Source organism: Mustela putorius, unplaced genomic scaffold (genome assembly GCF_011764305.1).
Source record: "Mustela putorius furo isolate JIRA1106 unplaced genomic scaffold, ASM1176430v1.1 tig00000151_pilon_pilon_pilon, whole genome shotgun sequence".
Classification (NCBI taxonomy): Eukaryota; Metazoa; Chordata; class Mammalia; order Carnivora; family Mustelidae; genus Mustela; species Mustela putorius.
Window position 1 is genome coordinate 1447587 of NW_025421296.1, and position 12954 is coordinate 1460540.

General features: G+C 36.8%; 1 protein-coding gene and 1 non-coding gene across 6 annotated transcripts in view; both read left to right on the plus strand.

Moving 5' to 3' along the window:
• The window catches only part of PPP1R42 (protein phosphatase 1 regulatory subunit 42), a 62568-nt gene that overhangs the window by 472 nt on the left and 49142 nt on the right, over positions 1-12954 (plus strand). For 4 of the 5 annotated variants that reach the window (XM_045075722.1, XM_045075718.1, XM_045075717.1 and 1 more), the window contains exons 2-4: positions 5706-5922; positions 9587-9753; positions 11032-11170. In XM_045075722.1, the coding sequence (XP_044931657.1) occupies positions 5794-5922; positions 9587-9753; positions 11032-11170 (435 nt within the window). In that variant the 5' untranslated portion in view covers positions 5706-5793. The remainder of the gene's footprint in view (positions 1-5705; positions 5923-9586; positions 9754-11031; positions 11171-12954) is intronic. The other variant, XM_045075721.1, reaches the window with a different exon arrangement.
• On the plus strand, positions 4926-5055 carry LOC123390920. Its single transcript, XR_006605507.1, has one exon. It is a non-coding gene; the product is annotated as a small nucleolar RNA SNORA51 (small nucleolar RNA).

The window sequence follows — 12954 nt, forward strand, 5'->3', positions numbered from 1 at the left end:
GAGCGGGATCTGTGAAACGGATATGAGTTTGAAAAGGAAAACCTGGGAGCCTGGCGATGTAGAGCATTGGGAAGCCAGTGAGCCTGAGGCTCGCTAAGGGAAATATTCAAACTAAATTCGGAAAAATCCACTGCCTGTAGCCTGTGGGAACCCCAAGAGATAAATTAAGGCAAAGCGTCCATTAAAATGGTTTCTCAGAGCTTGTAAAGCAGCTCTAATCTGTCCCCAATGGCAATCCGGAGAGATAAGAGATATCCTAGGCAGGAGGAATCCCGAAATAACCGGTATCTAGTAATGAAAAATTATGAAAAAGCTGTTTCTCAAACTTTAGAAAATAATGAACCTCTTTTTAAAGAAAAGCAAGGACACCCCACAAGTGTTGACATAATTATTTTTATTATAATGTTCTAAAATGCGTCCAAACCCTAACTAGGTTCCATTGAAATACCTGAAACTTATAGTATCTCTAAAGTAAACTACAATACCAATAAAGTTCAAATTAATCTTACATTAACAAGATGAATAGTGGTGTTCTGATGAAACTAAATCCTCTCTGGATTTGACCGGTACAATGCAGGTTCTTTTGAATGAAGTCTATATTATTTTGTGTTATGGGTTGATTCAGTTATTTCCCTTTCCATATTCAAGCCCCTGGAAAGTTTTCCTATAGCTCGTTGATGAGGTCCATTGCCCCTTTGCTTTTCTAATTACCTGAGACAATTTAATTAATTTCTATACAAACACCAGCTTGTGTACTGGAACCCACAGACAAAATCCATTTATAGCAAGGTCATTCATGAGGATTTAGATGATACAAAATTGGGACGCCTGGGTGGCTCAGTTGGTTAAGCAGCTGCCTTCGGCTCAGGTCATGATCCCAGCGTCCTGGGATCGAGTCCCACATCGGGCTCCTTGCTCCGCAGGGAGCCTGCTTCTCCCTCTGACTCTGCCTTCCACTCTCTCTGCCTGTGCTCGCTCTCACTCTCTCTCTCTTACAAATAAATAAATAAAATCTTTTAAAAAAAAATAAAAAAAAAATAGATGATACAAAATTTATCTGTTTTAGCCCAGTTTAGAAAACAGAGCCTGAAGCAAAGACTCATATGATAACACTTTGGGGGGGGGGGTTATAATCTCAGGGAAGCAAGAGAGAAGGAAAAAAGGAATGAGAGAGAGATGGAAGGAGGACAAATATAGCCCAGTATATAACCCTGAAGACCAGAGCTGTCTTCAGTGAGACCTTTGAAATGGCTGTGTCTTCTGAAAGTACACAGGGAAAAGAAGGAAGAAAAAATAATTTGTAACTTCTGTCCCCCACAGATAAAAATTACCCCATAGGGCATCACCTCCTTTATAGCACAGGGTTGCTTGTGCATGGTCACCTGTACAACAGTTTCCTGCCTCAGCTGTAAGAAAGAAAGCCTGGGGCATATAACCACTTTAAGATGTGCATTTTCACTACGGTTATCAGTGTAAAAACAATATTTGAAATTTCCAGAAAAAGTTCTAAAATTTTAAAATAGTAGCTAAAGAAATCACATTTTTAAAATATTTTAAATATTTCAAATATATTTTTTAAAATATTGCATTTCTACATACTAGCTCCAGAGAATGTAATTCCTAAAAAAAAACCTGTCACTTGCAATATCAACAAAGATATGATCCTTAAAAACGACAAAAAAATTATGCATGGTCTTAATTACAAGAAAACTGTGAAACTATTGAAAATCATTAAAGCAGCATGCCTAAATTAGAGAGGCATACCACAGTGATGGAAAAGAAGACTCAATATTAGTGCTTCACAAATTGTTTATAAATTCAATGCAATTCCTAACAAAATCCTGACAGGATTTTTCATGGAACGTGAGAATTTACCATTTTGATTTTAAAATGTGTATAAAAGGGTTAAAGAGGAAAGGATTCGGGGTGCCTGGGTGACTTATTCATTGAGCATCTGCCTAAAGCTCAGGTTATGATCCCAGGATCATGGGAATGAGCCCCAGGTAGGCTCTCTCCCTGCTCAGAGTGGGGTCTGCTTCTCCCTCTCCCACTCCCCCTGCTTGTGTTCCCTCTTTCGCTAGGGGTCTCTCTGTCAAATAAAAAAAAATCTTTTAAAATAAATAAATTTTTAAAATGTTTTTTAAAAAAAAGGAAGAGAGGATTCTGGGAATATGGCTGAGTAGGATGCATCTGTTTCTCCACCTACACAACAAATGCACTGATAGAATCTGGTGTAAATATTTTAGAACCTGGTATCTAATGAAGGCTTACAACTTCCAGGGGAAGACTTAGACCACAAACCTCAATAAACTTTGGTCAATCTCACCTCTACAGCAACTAATCCTCTACCCCCAAACCCACAGCAAGAAGTTACACAGGGGTTTCTGGAGCACCTTACATACAGCTTGCAGAAGCCAAAATGGGCAAAAGCACACTAGCCACCAAACATCAAGGATCTGTCCTCTGACCACTGATTGCTGCTTCTGATCACAGCAATGCAGACAAAATGTGCAAAGCAAAACCTAAACATGTCTACAAGAAAAAGAAAAAAAAGAGGTCTTTCTCTTAAAATGCGGGTAGCAAAGGAATTACTAAATAAGCCACAAAAAGCATAAAACATGAGCAAAAAAAATGATACATTTAACCACATTAAAAATTTACAGCTTGTTTTTTTTTTTAGAAAATGCCATTAAACATAAACTGGGGGAAAAAAGGAGAAAAGACAAAGTATAATCGGGAAATAGATATTTGCTACATATATAATCAAAGAAATACTGGTATCTGAAAAAAATACAGTGTATCTAAAAATTACTTATAAAAACACAACCCATTAGGAAAAATGGACAAAATATAAGAAACCACAATTAACAGAAAATGAACTCCACATGGTGATAAACAAGAAAAGACCCTCAATCTCTAGTAATTATAGAATACAAATTAAAACACAAGGAGGAGATGAGAATACTGACCTGGCTGTTTTCAAATCCCTTTTTTGCTTTATTTTTACTTATAAAAAAGATCTGAGAAAAACAGAAATAATGAGCTATCACTTCACACCCAACAGATTAGCAAAAAGACAGCCAATATTAAGTACTGACACTGGTACAGAATGTATTGTAAAGAAGAAAGACCTCTCTTAACTGCACTGGTAAAACTCATTTGGAGAACAGTTTGGCAATTAAAAGCAAAATTGAAAATGTCCAACCCAGAAATAGCCACTCCCAGTTTTAAACCCTAAAGAAACTCTTGGACGTGTGTTAAAAATGTCATGTATATAAGAATCATAAAAGCAACACTGAAAAAGAAGAACACCTAAAGATCTATCATTGTAGGAAATAAATTCCTTACAATAGAATGTTACACAGCAAGGGGCGCCTGGGTAGCTCAGTGGGTTAAAGCCTCTGCCTTCAGCTCAGGTCATGATCCCAGGGTCCTGGGATTGAGCCCGAATCAGGCTCTCTGCTCAGGAGGGAGCCTCCTTCCCCCTCTCTCTCTGCCTACTTGTGATCTCTATCTGTCAAACAAATAAATAAAATCTTAAAAAAAAAAATTACACAGTGATACAAATATTCTAGAGCTACACATATCAACTCTGATGATTCTCACAAACAAAACATTAAGCAAAATAGAAAGCTGGAATCAGAGTAGTGCCATTTATGACTGTAAAAATACATTTTAAAAAGTACTATATATTGTTTAAATATACATACATCTGTAGCAAAAGTATAAAGACATGAATATAACTCTAAACTCTAAAAATGAGACATCTAACACTAAACTCTAAAAAGAGAATAGGTAGAAAGGTATAGAAAGGTTCCAAATGGTTTTTTTTTTTCTTTTTATTTGACAGAGATCACAAGTAGGCAGAGAGGCAGGTGGGGGGGCTCGGCGGGGAATGGGGAGCAGTCTCCCCACTGAGCAGGGAGTCCAAGGCGGAGCTCAATCCCAGGACCCTGAGATCATGACCTGAGCTGAAGGCAGAGGCTTAACCCACTGAGCCACCCAATTGCCCCCCAAATGTATTTATAATGTTTTATATTTTAAGGTGGACTATAGGTTCATGATTGTGGTGTTATTCTTTACGCTTTCATTATGAATGATTTTTCAGGCAATATTAAAAATGGGTTTTTTTACTTAATTAGAAACTTTGTTCAGAATATTATTTTCATGTTTGAAATTTGATCTGTAAACAATAATCTTAAATTTTGGTTGTAAAATGAATTCATGCAAATTTCAAAAATCTACAAAGATTTATCAATTTTATTCTATAGATTACATTTTGCATTCTGAAGTGTATATGGTTATAATCCATATCTTTGAATATTTTATTGTGGGCATTTTATATCATATAGCCTGTGTAGTTAGTTATATGTCAATGTATGAGAATACAAATTGGAGGCCATCTTCTACTAAATTCATTTTTCTTCTGATGCATTGGTTTCCTGTCCAGAATATGATGCAAACTGAGGTGTTTGGTTGGTGAAATTCCAGATATATGAGAATAATATCACTCAATTTTAAACTGTACTTTAAAAATATAATAAATTTTACAAAACTGGGATATTTATCACTTAAATAGTTATACTTCCAAGATGATTGAAAAAAATGGGTTACTTTAAACCTATGGACCACATATGGATCTCTTACATAAAGCAATATTTTATTAATTAATTAATTTTATTAATAGTATGTTCCCCTTATTTAATAACCCTAATGTATTCCAGGTGAAACAGTGAAATAGATAGTATTCACCTTACTTGTGAACAAAACAATAAAATAATAATGGTGATAGCAAATGTTTATTGACTTGTGTACCAGACACCATGCAGAATATTCTATACATGATTATCTTAGGTAATCTTCATAATATTCCTTGGAAGTAGGTACCATTATTAACCTAATTGTATAATAAACAGAGGTAATATAGCCTCCTGATGCTTACCACTGGCTATGTTTTTACATGGAATGTGCAGAAAGAGAAAGCAGAGTAAACCCACCAAATATACCTCAGCCCAGGCCCTTTGCCTGGTTTTTACTGTGAATGGGGGGACACTAGTGGAAAAAACAAAACTGATTTACCCTGCCCAAGATTGCCTGACCAGGGGGCAGTGGAGCCAAAATCTGAACCAGGCAGTCTGGACTGAAAAACACTGCCTTATGTTGCCTCTTTGTGGATTACAGTTGTAGTAACATAATAAATTTCAAGGCCAGCTCCATTTTCAAGAATTTTGCACCATTGTCCTATGTACATACTCACAGTTTTTACATGATGTGTTCTGTTTTCAGGGTTTTGAAAATATAATCACCATGGGTACTATGGAAAAAGGAGCCAGAAGACTTGGTTGCATTCTCAACTGCCACTACCTTCCGTAGTTTGAGACAGATCTCTGGGCCTTAGTCTCTTCATATGAGAACATAAGATAATATTTCTTGAGAGGAAAAAAATCTTTTAAAAGATGCCCACAGTAACAACTCAGTACTAGGGAGAGGAAAAGATTTAAAAGTAGAAGTGAATGAGCATTGTATATTTAACTAATTTTGGTGTTTTAAAAACAATTAAGTCTATAAACTTAGAAAATACCTAAGTGCCTTTAAAAATGCCTCCAAAGTAGCTTATCAAATAGTTTTATATAAGAAAATTAAAACGTCAAAATAATTTTTCCTAAATTATCATGTAGATAATATTCCTTTTTTTTAATTTTTAGAAAGTTGGGCATAAAACAATACCTAAACCTGCTTTTGAGATGATATCAGAACCGAGCTACTGCTGAGAGTTTGATTCAGGAAGAAATCATGGTTCGACTAACCTTGGATCTAATAGCCAAAAATAGCAATCTTAAACCCCGAAAAGAAGAAACCACCTCACGCTACCTGAAGAAAATAACTCATATAAATTTTTCAGACAAAAATATAGATGCGATTGTAAGAATTCTGAAATTGTTTCCTATTTTTAGATAATTAACAATGTAAAATTTAAAATAGGTGTCAGAAAATACAACCTTATTACCTGTATTTTGATCATACTTACTGTGTTTTGATTAGTATATTGTTTTCACTTTAATTTCTTGCTTTTGATGTTAAAATTATTAAAACTAAGTCTCTATAAAATATACCATCGTGATTATTAAATATATGTGCTAAATATATATGTCCCCCTGAAATATTCTATAGTGTAGCAAACTAGATTTGAAAGTGGATGTTAGGGGCGCCTGGGTGGCTCAGTGGGTTAAAGCCTTTGCCTTGGGCTCAGGTCATGATCCCAGTGTCCTGGGATAGAGCTCTCTGCTCGGCGGGGAGCCTGCTTTCTCCTCTCTCTCTCTGCCTCTCTGCCTACTTGTGATCTCTGTCTGTCAAATAAATAAATAAAATCTTTAAAAAAAGAAAAAAGATAAAAGAAAGTGGGTGTTAGAAAGTAGTTTCAAAGATAATACTTTTTATAATTCCAGTTCCTTGGAATATGAGTTGTTTTTTTTTTTTTAACAAGATAGCAAGAATTAACTATGCAAATATCGTATTTCAAAACTTTAATAGTGAAATCTTTTTCACTCATAATTTAACTGGTTATATAAATGGAGATTATACTATAATTTATATCAGACAAGATTACGTTTGTTTGAATATACTCTGACACTATATTTTCTCTGTGTTTAGCTAATTCTTGGCTTTTGGGAAGCTTTAAGAGGAGAAATAACACTTTTAGGCCATTTGTATTGGTTTCTGTTGTCTAAAATAAAATGCTAAAGACTATAGACAAGAGAAATTTTCTCAGAAATATAAGATATGTGAGGGTGGGGATGATGTCTGTTTTGTTCACATCACTCTAAAGCTCCCCCTCCAATCCAATTTAGCAGCTAACCCATATTAACTGCTTAATAAATGTTTATCAAAATGAGTGAAAAAAAATACCAAAGCCACAAGCACAACTCTCAATCAAGATAATTTTTTTTTTTTTGCAGAGATTCTACCAAGTTCCTATTCTGTATTTCTTTTCAGTTTCTTTTTTTTTTTTTTTAATTTTATTTATTTATTTGACAGAGAGAGAGATCACAAGTAGGCGGAGAGTCAGGCAGAGAGAGAGAGAAGCAGGCTCCCGCTGAGCAAAGAGCCCGATGCGGGGCTCGATCCCAGGACACTGAGATCATGACCTGAGCCGAAGGCAGTGGCTTAATCCACTGAGCCACCCAGGCGTCCCAGTTTCTTTTTTTTTTTAATTATATTTTATTTTTTTGTCAGAGAGAGAGACTGAGAGCACACAAGCAGGAGGATGTGTAGGATTCAATCCTAGGACTCTGGGATCATGACCGGAGCCAAAGGCAGACGTTTAACTGAACCATCCAGACGTCCCTTCTTTCCAGTTTCTTAGTGATTCTTCTCCCCATGAATCCAATTGCCCAGAAAACTCTCTACTTCTTCATACCATTACAGACTTGTCTTCTGCAGAAAGCCTCCATTTAATGTTCTTTTGTCTCCTCACAATCAGTGCTCCTTTGGTTTAGATGATCTTTTTTAGAAGCAAAGCAAACTAGTTAAAGCACAGTTAACCCTGGAGCTATGCAGAGTTAGGGACTCCAACACCCCCACCACATTCCCCAACACGCTATCACCCAACACAATTGAAAGTCCTTGCATTATATACATACAAAATAAGCTAGAGAAAAGAAAGTGTTATTAAGAAAGTCATAAGAAAGATAAGATACATTGCAGTACTGTACAATATATATAGAAAAAGAATCCATGTATAAGTGGACCCACGTAGTTCAAATCCATGTTGTTCAAAGGCCAACTATAATTCAGTTGGGCACCTGGGTGGCTGGGTGGCTGAGTTGGTTAAGTGCCCCACTCTTAATTTCAGCTCAGGTCGTGATCTCAGGGTCATGAGATTGGGCCCCATGTCAGGGGGATGGAGCCTGCAGATGAAGCCTGCTTGGGATTCTTTCTCTTGCTTTCCCTCTGTCCTTCTCCCCCACCCCCAACCCTATCACATGCACGTGCACCCATGCTTATTCTCACTCTAAAAAAAAATTCACACTAAGAATACCTTGTAAACACAATTCCCAAGATGTGGTTATATTTTTTAAATCTTTTTAATAAAAGTTGATATTTTTTAAGATTTTATTTTTTTTTTTAAAGATTTTATTTATTTATCAGAGAGAGAGAGGGGGAGAGAGCGAGCACAGGCAGACAGAATGGCAGGCAGAGGCAGAGGGAGAAGCAAGTTCCCTGCTGAGCAAGGAGCCCGATGTGGGACTCGATCCCAGGACACTGGGATCATGACCTGAGCTGAAGGCAGCTGCTTAACCAACTGAGCCACCCAGGCGTCCCAAGATTTTATTTTTTTTAAAAAAATCTCTATGCCTAATGTGGGGCTCGAACTTACAACTTCAAGGTCAAAAGTTTCAGGCTCCACCAGCTCAGCCAGACAGGCATCCCAAGCTGAGGTACTTTTGAGCATAGCTTCACTTTATCTCTTGCCTGCTTACTCTAGGCTGACTCTACCACCACATAAGAAATGGCAAACTTAAAAAATATATACCTTTAATTATTTTCTTATCTCCAAAGTAACTGGTGTGAGAAAGCACATTGTGTTTATTAGATCATCGGTGGATGCCTTTTTAAAAAAAAAATCTCTTTGCTGAATGTTATAATTTAAGTATAATAGTTGACAGCAGACTCAAGAGAAATGAATGTTCTTAACAGTTACTTATCAATAAAAATTTTTCAATCAGAAAAAAAAAGTAACTCGTGTGCATTTCTATGAAATACATATTAAAAGAAACTGGCCTAATCCCATCATGCAGAAAAGACCACTATTAACATGTAGGTGATGTCCTTCCAGTCTTTTTTCTAGCATGTTTTCATATAATTTTACAATACTGGGTCATATTGAATGTACTGTTTTCATTTTGAGATCTACAAAACATTGCTAAAGTAACTAAAGGATATCTAATGGTGAAAGAGCATTCCCTTCAATAGCATTATCGTAGTTTATTAATCTATTGCTCCTGACTATCTATATGACTTCCCATTTTCAGTATCACAAACATGTTTACTTCCAATCCTAGAGAAAGATTAAGACCTGATTTATAGGAATGCCTGGGTGGCTCAGTCTGTTAAGCATCCTGGCTTAACTCAGTTTAACTCATGCTCAGCAGCGAGTTTTCTTCTCCTTCTCCCTCCACCTCTAAACCCCTCCCCTGCACTCATTCTCTCTCTCTTGCTCTCACTCATTCTCTTTCAAATACATAAGTAAATTTTTTTAAAACCCTGATTTATAATGTTAAAACAATAATTTGTTAAATGCTTCAACTTCCAGAGGAACCTAACTGCTTCCAAAGAAAACTGCTTGCCCTAGGAAAATCTTTCCTAACAAATACAATTTTATTGATATAGCTACAGAATACAAAACCTAGAACTAATTTTACTATCATTCAAGACTTGTTTTGACTGTGCTAAGAACAGAGAAATACTTTTCTTTTATATTAAACATAAGGAAACTCGCAGAACGGTTAAGTAAAGAACTTTCTTTAAAACAAACTTCTAAATTTTCAGGAGAAATTAAGTATGACCTGTTTTTGTTTTCTTTTAGGAAGACCTCTCTCCTTGCAAAAATCTTAGTGTTTTATATTTGTATGATAACCGTATTAGTCAAATGACTAACTTGAATTACGCTACAAACCTGACTCACTTATACCTACAAAACAATTGTCTTTCATGTATAGAGAACCTCAGGTCATTAAAGAAACTGGAAAAACTGTAAGTGTTTTTATTTTTAAGTAATGTAATTGTTTGTAATCATTACAGTAATATGTTTGCATGCGGGCCTTTCCATTATCTGCAGTTGTGTGGAACAGGCCTCAATTTTTATTCTCTTATAGTATTATTAGTACAAAATAAACTGTTACACATGTAATACTTGGCAATTTGTCTCATTAAGCCTGACACACTTTTCTTTTGCAGGAGGGTGAGTTGTCTTAACCACTTATAAGGATACCTAAAGCATCCCTAAAGACTCAACTGGTGAAAAAAGTTTCCATGGAAACCAGATGAGCTCTCCTTTCAGAATCACACATCTCAAAGAGGCAGGGTCATAGAGTTGATACTGTTGATTTGATTGTAAAAAGGCATTTACTGCCTATAATGATTTTAATTCAACAATGAAGACTGGTTTATTCATTTTTCCCAGACTGGAAGAATTACCAGTGCTTCTCAAAAGTAGGCCAAGAACCTCAAAATGGGAAGAGAGTAGGGTAGAAAATGCTAATTAAAAATGCAGATTGCAGGGTGCCTGGGTGGCTCAGAGGGTTGAGCCTCTGCCTTCGGCGCGGGTCCTGATCTCAGGGTCCTGGGATCGAGCTCCATGTCAGGTTCTCTGCTCAGCAGGGAGCCTGCTTCCCCCCTCTCTCTCTGCCTGCCTCTCTGCCTACTTGTGAACTCTCTCTGTCAAATAAGTAAATAAAATATTTTTAAAAAATGCAGATTGTTGGGTTCTGATCTAGATAGCCAAATGAGAGTCTCTGGCGTTAGGCCCCCAAATCTTCCATTTTTAAAACTAATACCCTGGGAGGTAGCCTAGGTGGCTCAGTTGGTTCAGCCTTCAGCTCAGGTCATGATCTCAGGGACCTGGGATGGAACCCTGTGTTGGGCTCCCTGCTCAGCAGGGAGTCTACCTCTCCCTCTCCCTCCACCCCCCTCATGCTCTTTCTCACACTCTCTCTGAAATATATTGTAAAAAGCTTAAAAAAAAAAGACCCTTCTATCCAGATGATTCTTCACCTAATATATAAAAGTAATACTGGTAGATCATTTAATAAGGACTATTCCAATTCTCTTACTTTAAAAAAATAAACTTATTTCTTAGACTAAATTAAGTATAAGAATCATATAAATAAAGCTTTCATTGATTCATTAAAAGACGATTCTGAAATTTCCACATATGTAATTTTCACTCAGCTCAGTGATTGTTATGTTTTTGTCATGTTTACAGACCATGATTCTCAGAACGCGTATTTAAAATTGTTTTCTATTTTGCAGGTATCTGGGAGGCAATTACATTGCTGTCATAGAAGGTTTAGAAGGATTAGAAGGACTAAGAGAACTTCATGTTGAGAGTCAGAGGCTTCCCCTTGGAGAAAAGCTTCTGTTTGATCCACGAACTCTTCATTCTCTGGCAGTAAGGCCAATTTGAGTATTCTGACAAAGACTATAGTTATTAACAGTTATAATGGAACAGGAAGGTAGCAAAGGTATATCTGGACATTACATATGCTCTGTATGTTTATATGGCCAGTTGAGAATTTTTTTTTAAAGATTTTATTTATTTATTTGACAGACAGAGATCACAAGCAGGTAGAGAGGCAGGCAGAGAGAGAGAGAGGAGGAAGCAGGCTCCCAGCCAAGCAGAGAGCCCGATGCGGGACTCGATCCCAGGACCCTGAGATCATGACCTGAGCCAAAGGCAGAGGCCCAACCCTCTGAGCCACCCAGGCGCCCAATTGGCCAACATATAGTACATCATTAGTTTCAAATGTGGTGTTCAATAACTTATCAATTGCATATAACATCCCATGCTCATCACATCATGTGCCTCCTTGATGCCCATCTCCGAATTATCCACACCCCCACCTCCCTTCCCTCCAGCAACCCTTAGTTTGTTTCTCCTTCTCTGATCACTTCCCATTCAGTTTTCCCTCCCTTCCACTATGATCCTCTGTGCTGTTTCTTATTTTCTACATGAGTGAAACTATGATAGGTTTTGACTTATTTTGCTCAGCATAATGCCCTCTAGTTCCATCCACATCAATGTAAATGGTATTTGTTCTCTCCAAAGGCTGAGTAATATTCCATTGTGTATGTATGTGTATATATCTATACAGATCTAAATAGATAGATAGATAGATATGTATCTGTGTGTGTGTGTGTGTGTGTGTGTGTGTGTGTATGGATGAAGATTATAATCTTCAGTGGACATCTGGGCTCTCTCCAAAGTTTGTTTGGCTATTATGGACATTGCTGCTATGAACATTAGGGTCACTACATTTCTATCTTTGGGGTGTATCCCTAGTAGTACAATTGCTGGATCATAAGGTAGCTTTTTAACTTCTTGAGGAAACTCCATACTGTTTTCCAGAATGGCTGCACCAGCTTGCATACCCACCAACAGTGTAAGAGGATGTACCTTTCTCTGCATCCTCATCAACATTTGTTGTTTTCTGACTGACTAATTTTAGCCATTCTGACTGGTATGAGGTAATATCTCAAGTGTGGTTTGGATTTGTATTTCTCTAATGCTGAGTGATGTTGAACATTTTTTTTCATGTGTCTGTTGGCCATTTGTATGTCATTCTCAGAGATATGAGAGCTATGTCTGTTCATGTCTCCTGCCCATTTCTTCTGTCCATTTATTTGGTTTTTGAAAAGTTCCTTACAGATTCGAATTTGCGAAGTTCTTTATAGATCTTGGATACAAGCTCTTTATCTGATACGTCACTTGCAAATATCTTTTCCCAGTCTGTAGGTTACCTTTTATTCACTGTTTCCTTTGCTGTGCAAAAGATTTTTATCTTGATGAAGTCCTAATAACTTTTTTTGTTTGTTTTTGTTTCTCTTGCCTTTGAGATGTGTCCTGAAAGAAGTTGCTGGAGCCAGTCACAGAGGTTGCTGCTTATGTTCTCTTCTAGGATCTTGAGGGATTCCTGTCTCACATTTAGGTCTTTCATCCATTTTTGAGTCTGTTTTAGTGTATGGTGTAAAAAAAATTGTCCAGTTTCATTCTTCTACATGTGGCTGTCCAATTTTCTCAGCACCGTTTATTGAAAAGACTGTTCTTTTTCCATTGGATATTCTTTCCCGCTTTGTCAAAGATTAGTTGACCATAAAGTTAAGGGTCCATATCCATTTCTGGGTTCTCCATTGTGTTCCATTAATCTATGTATCTGTCTTTGTGTCAGTACCCCT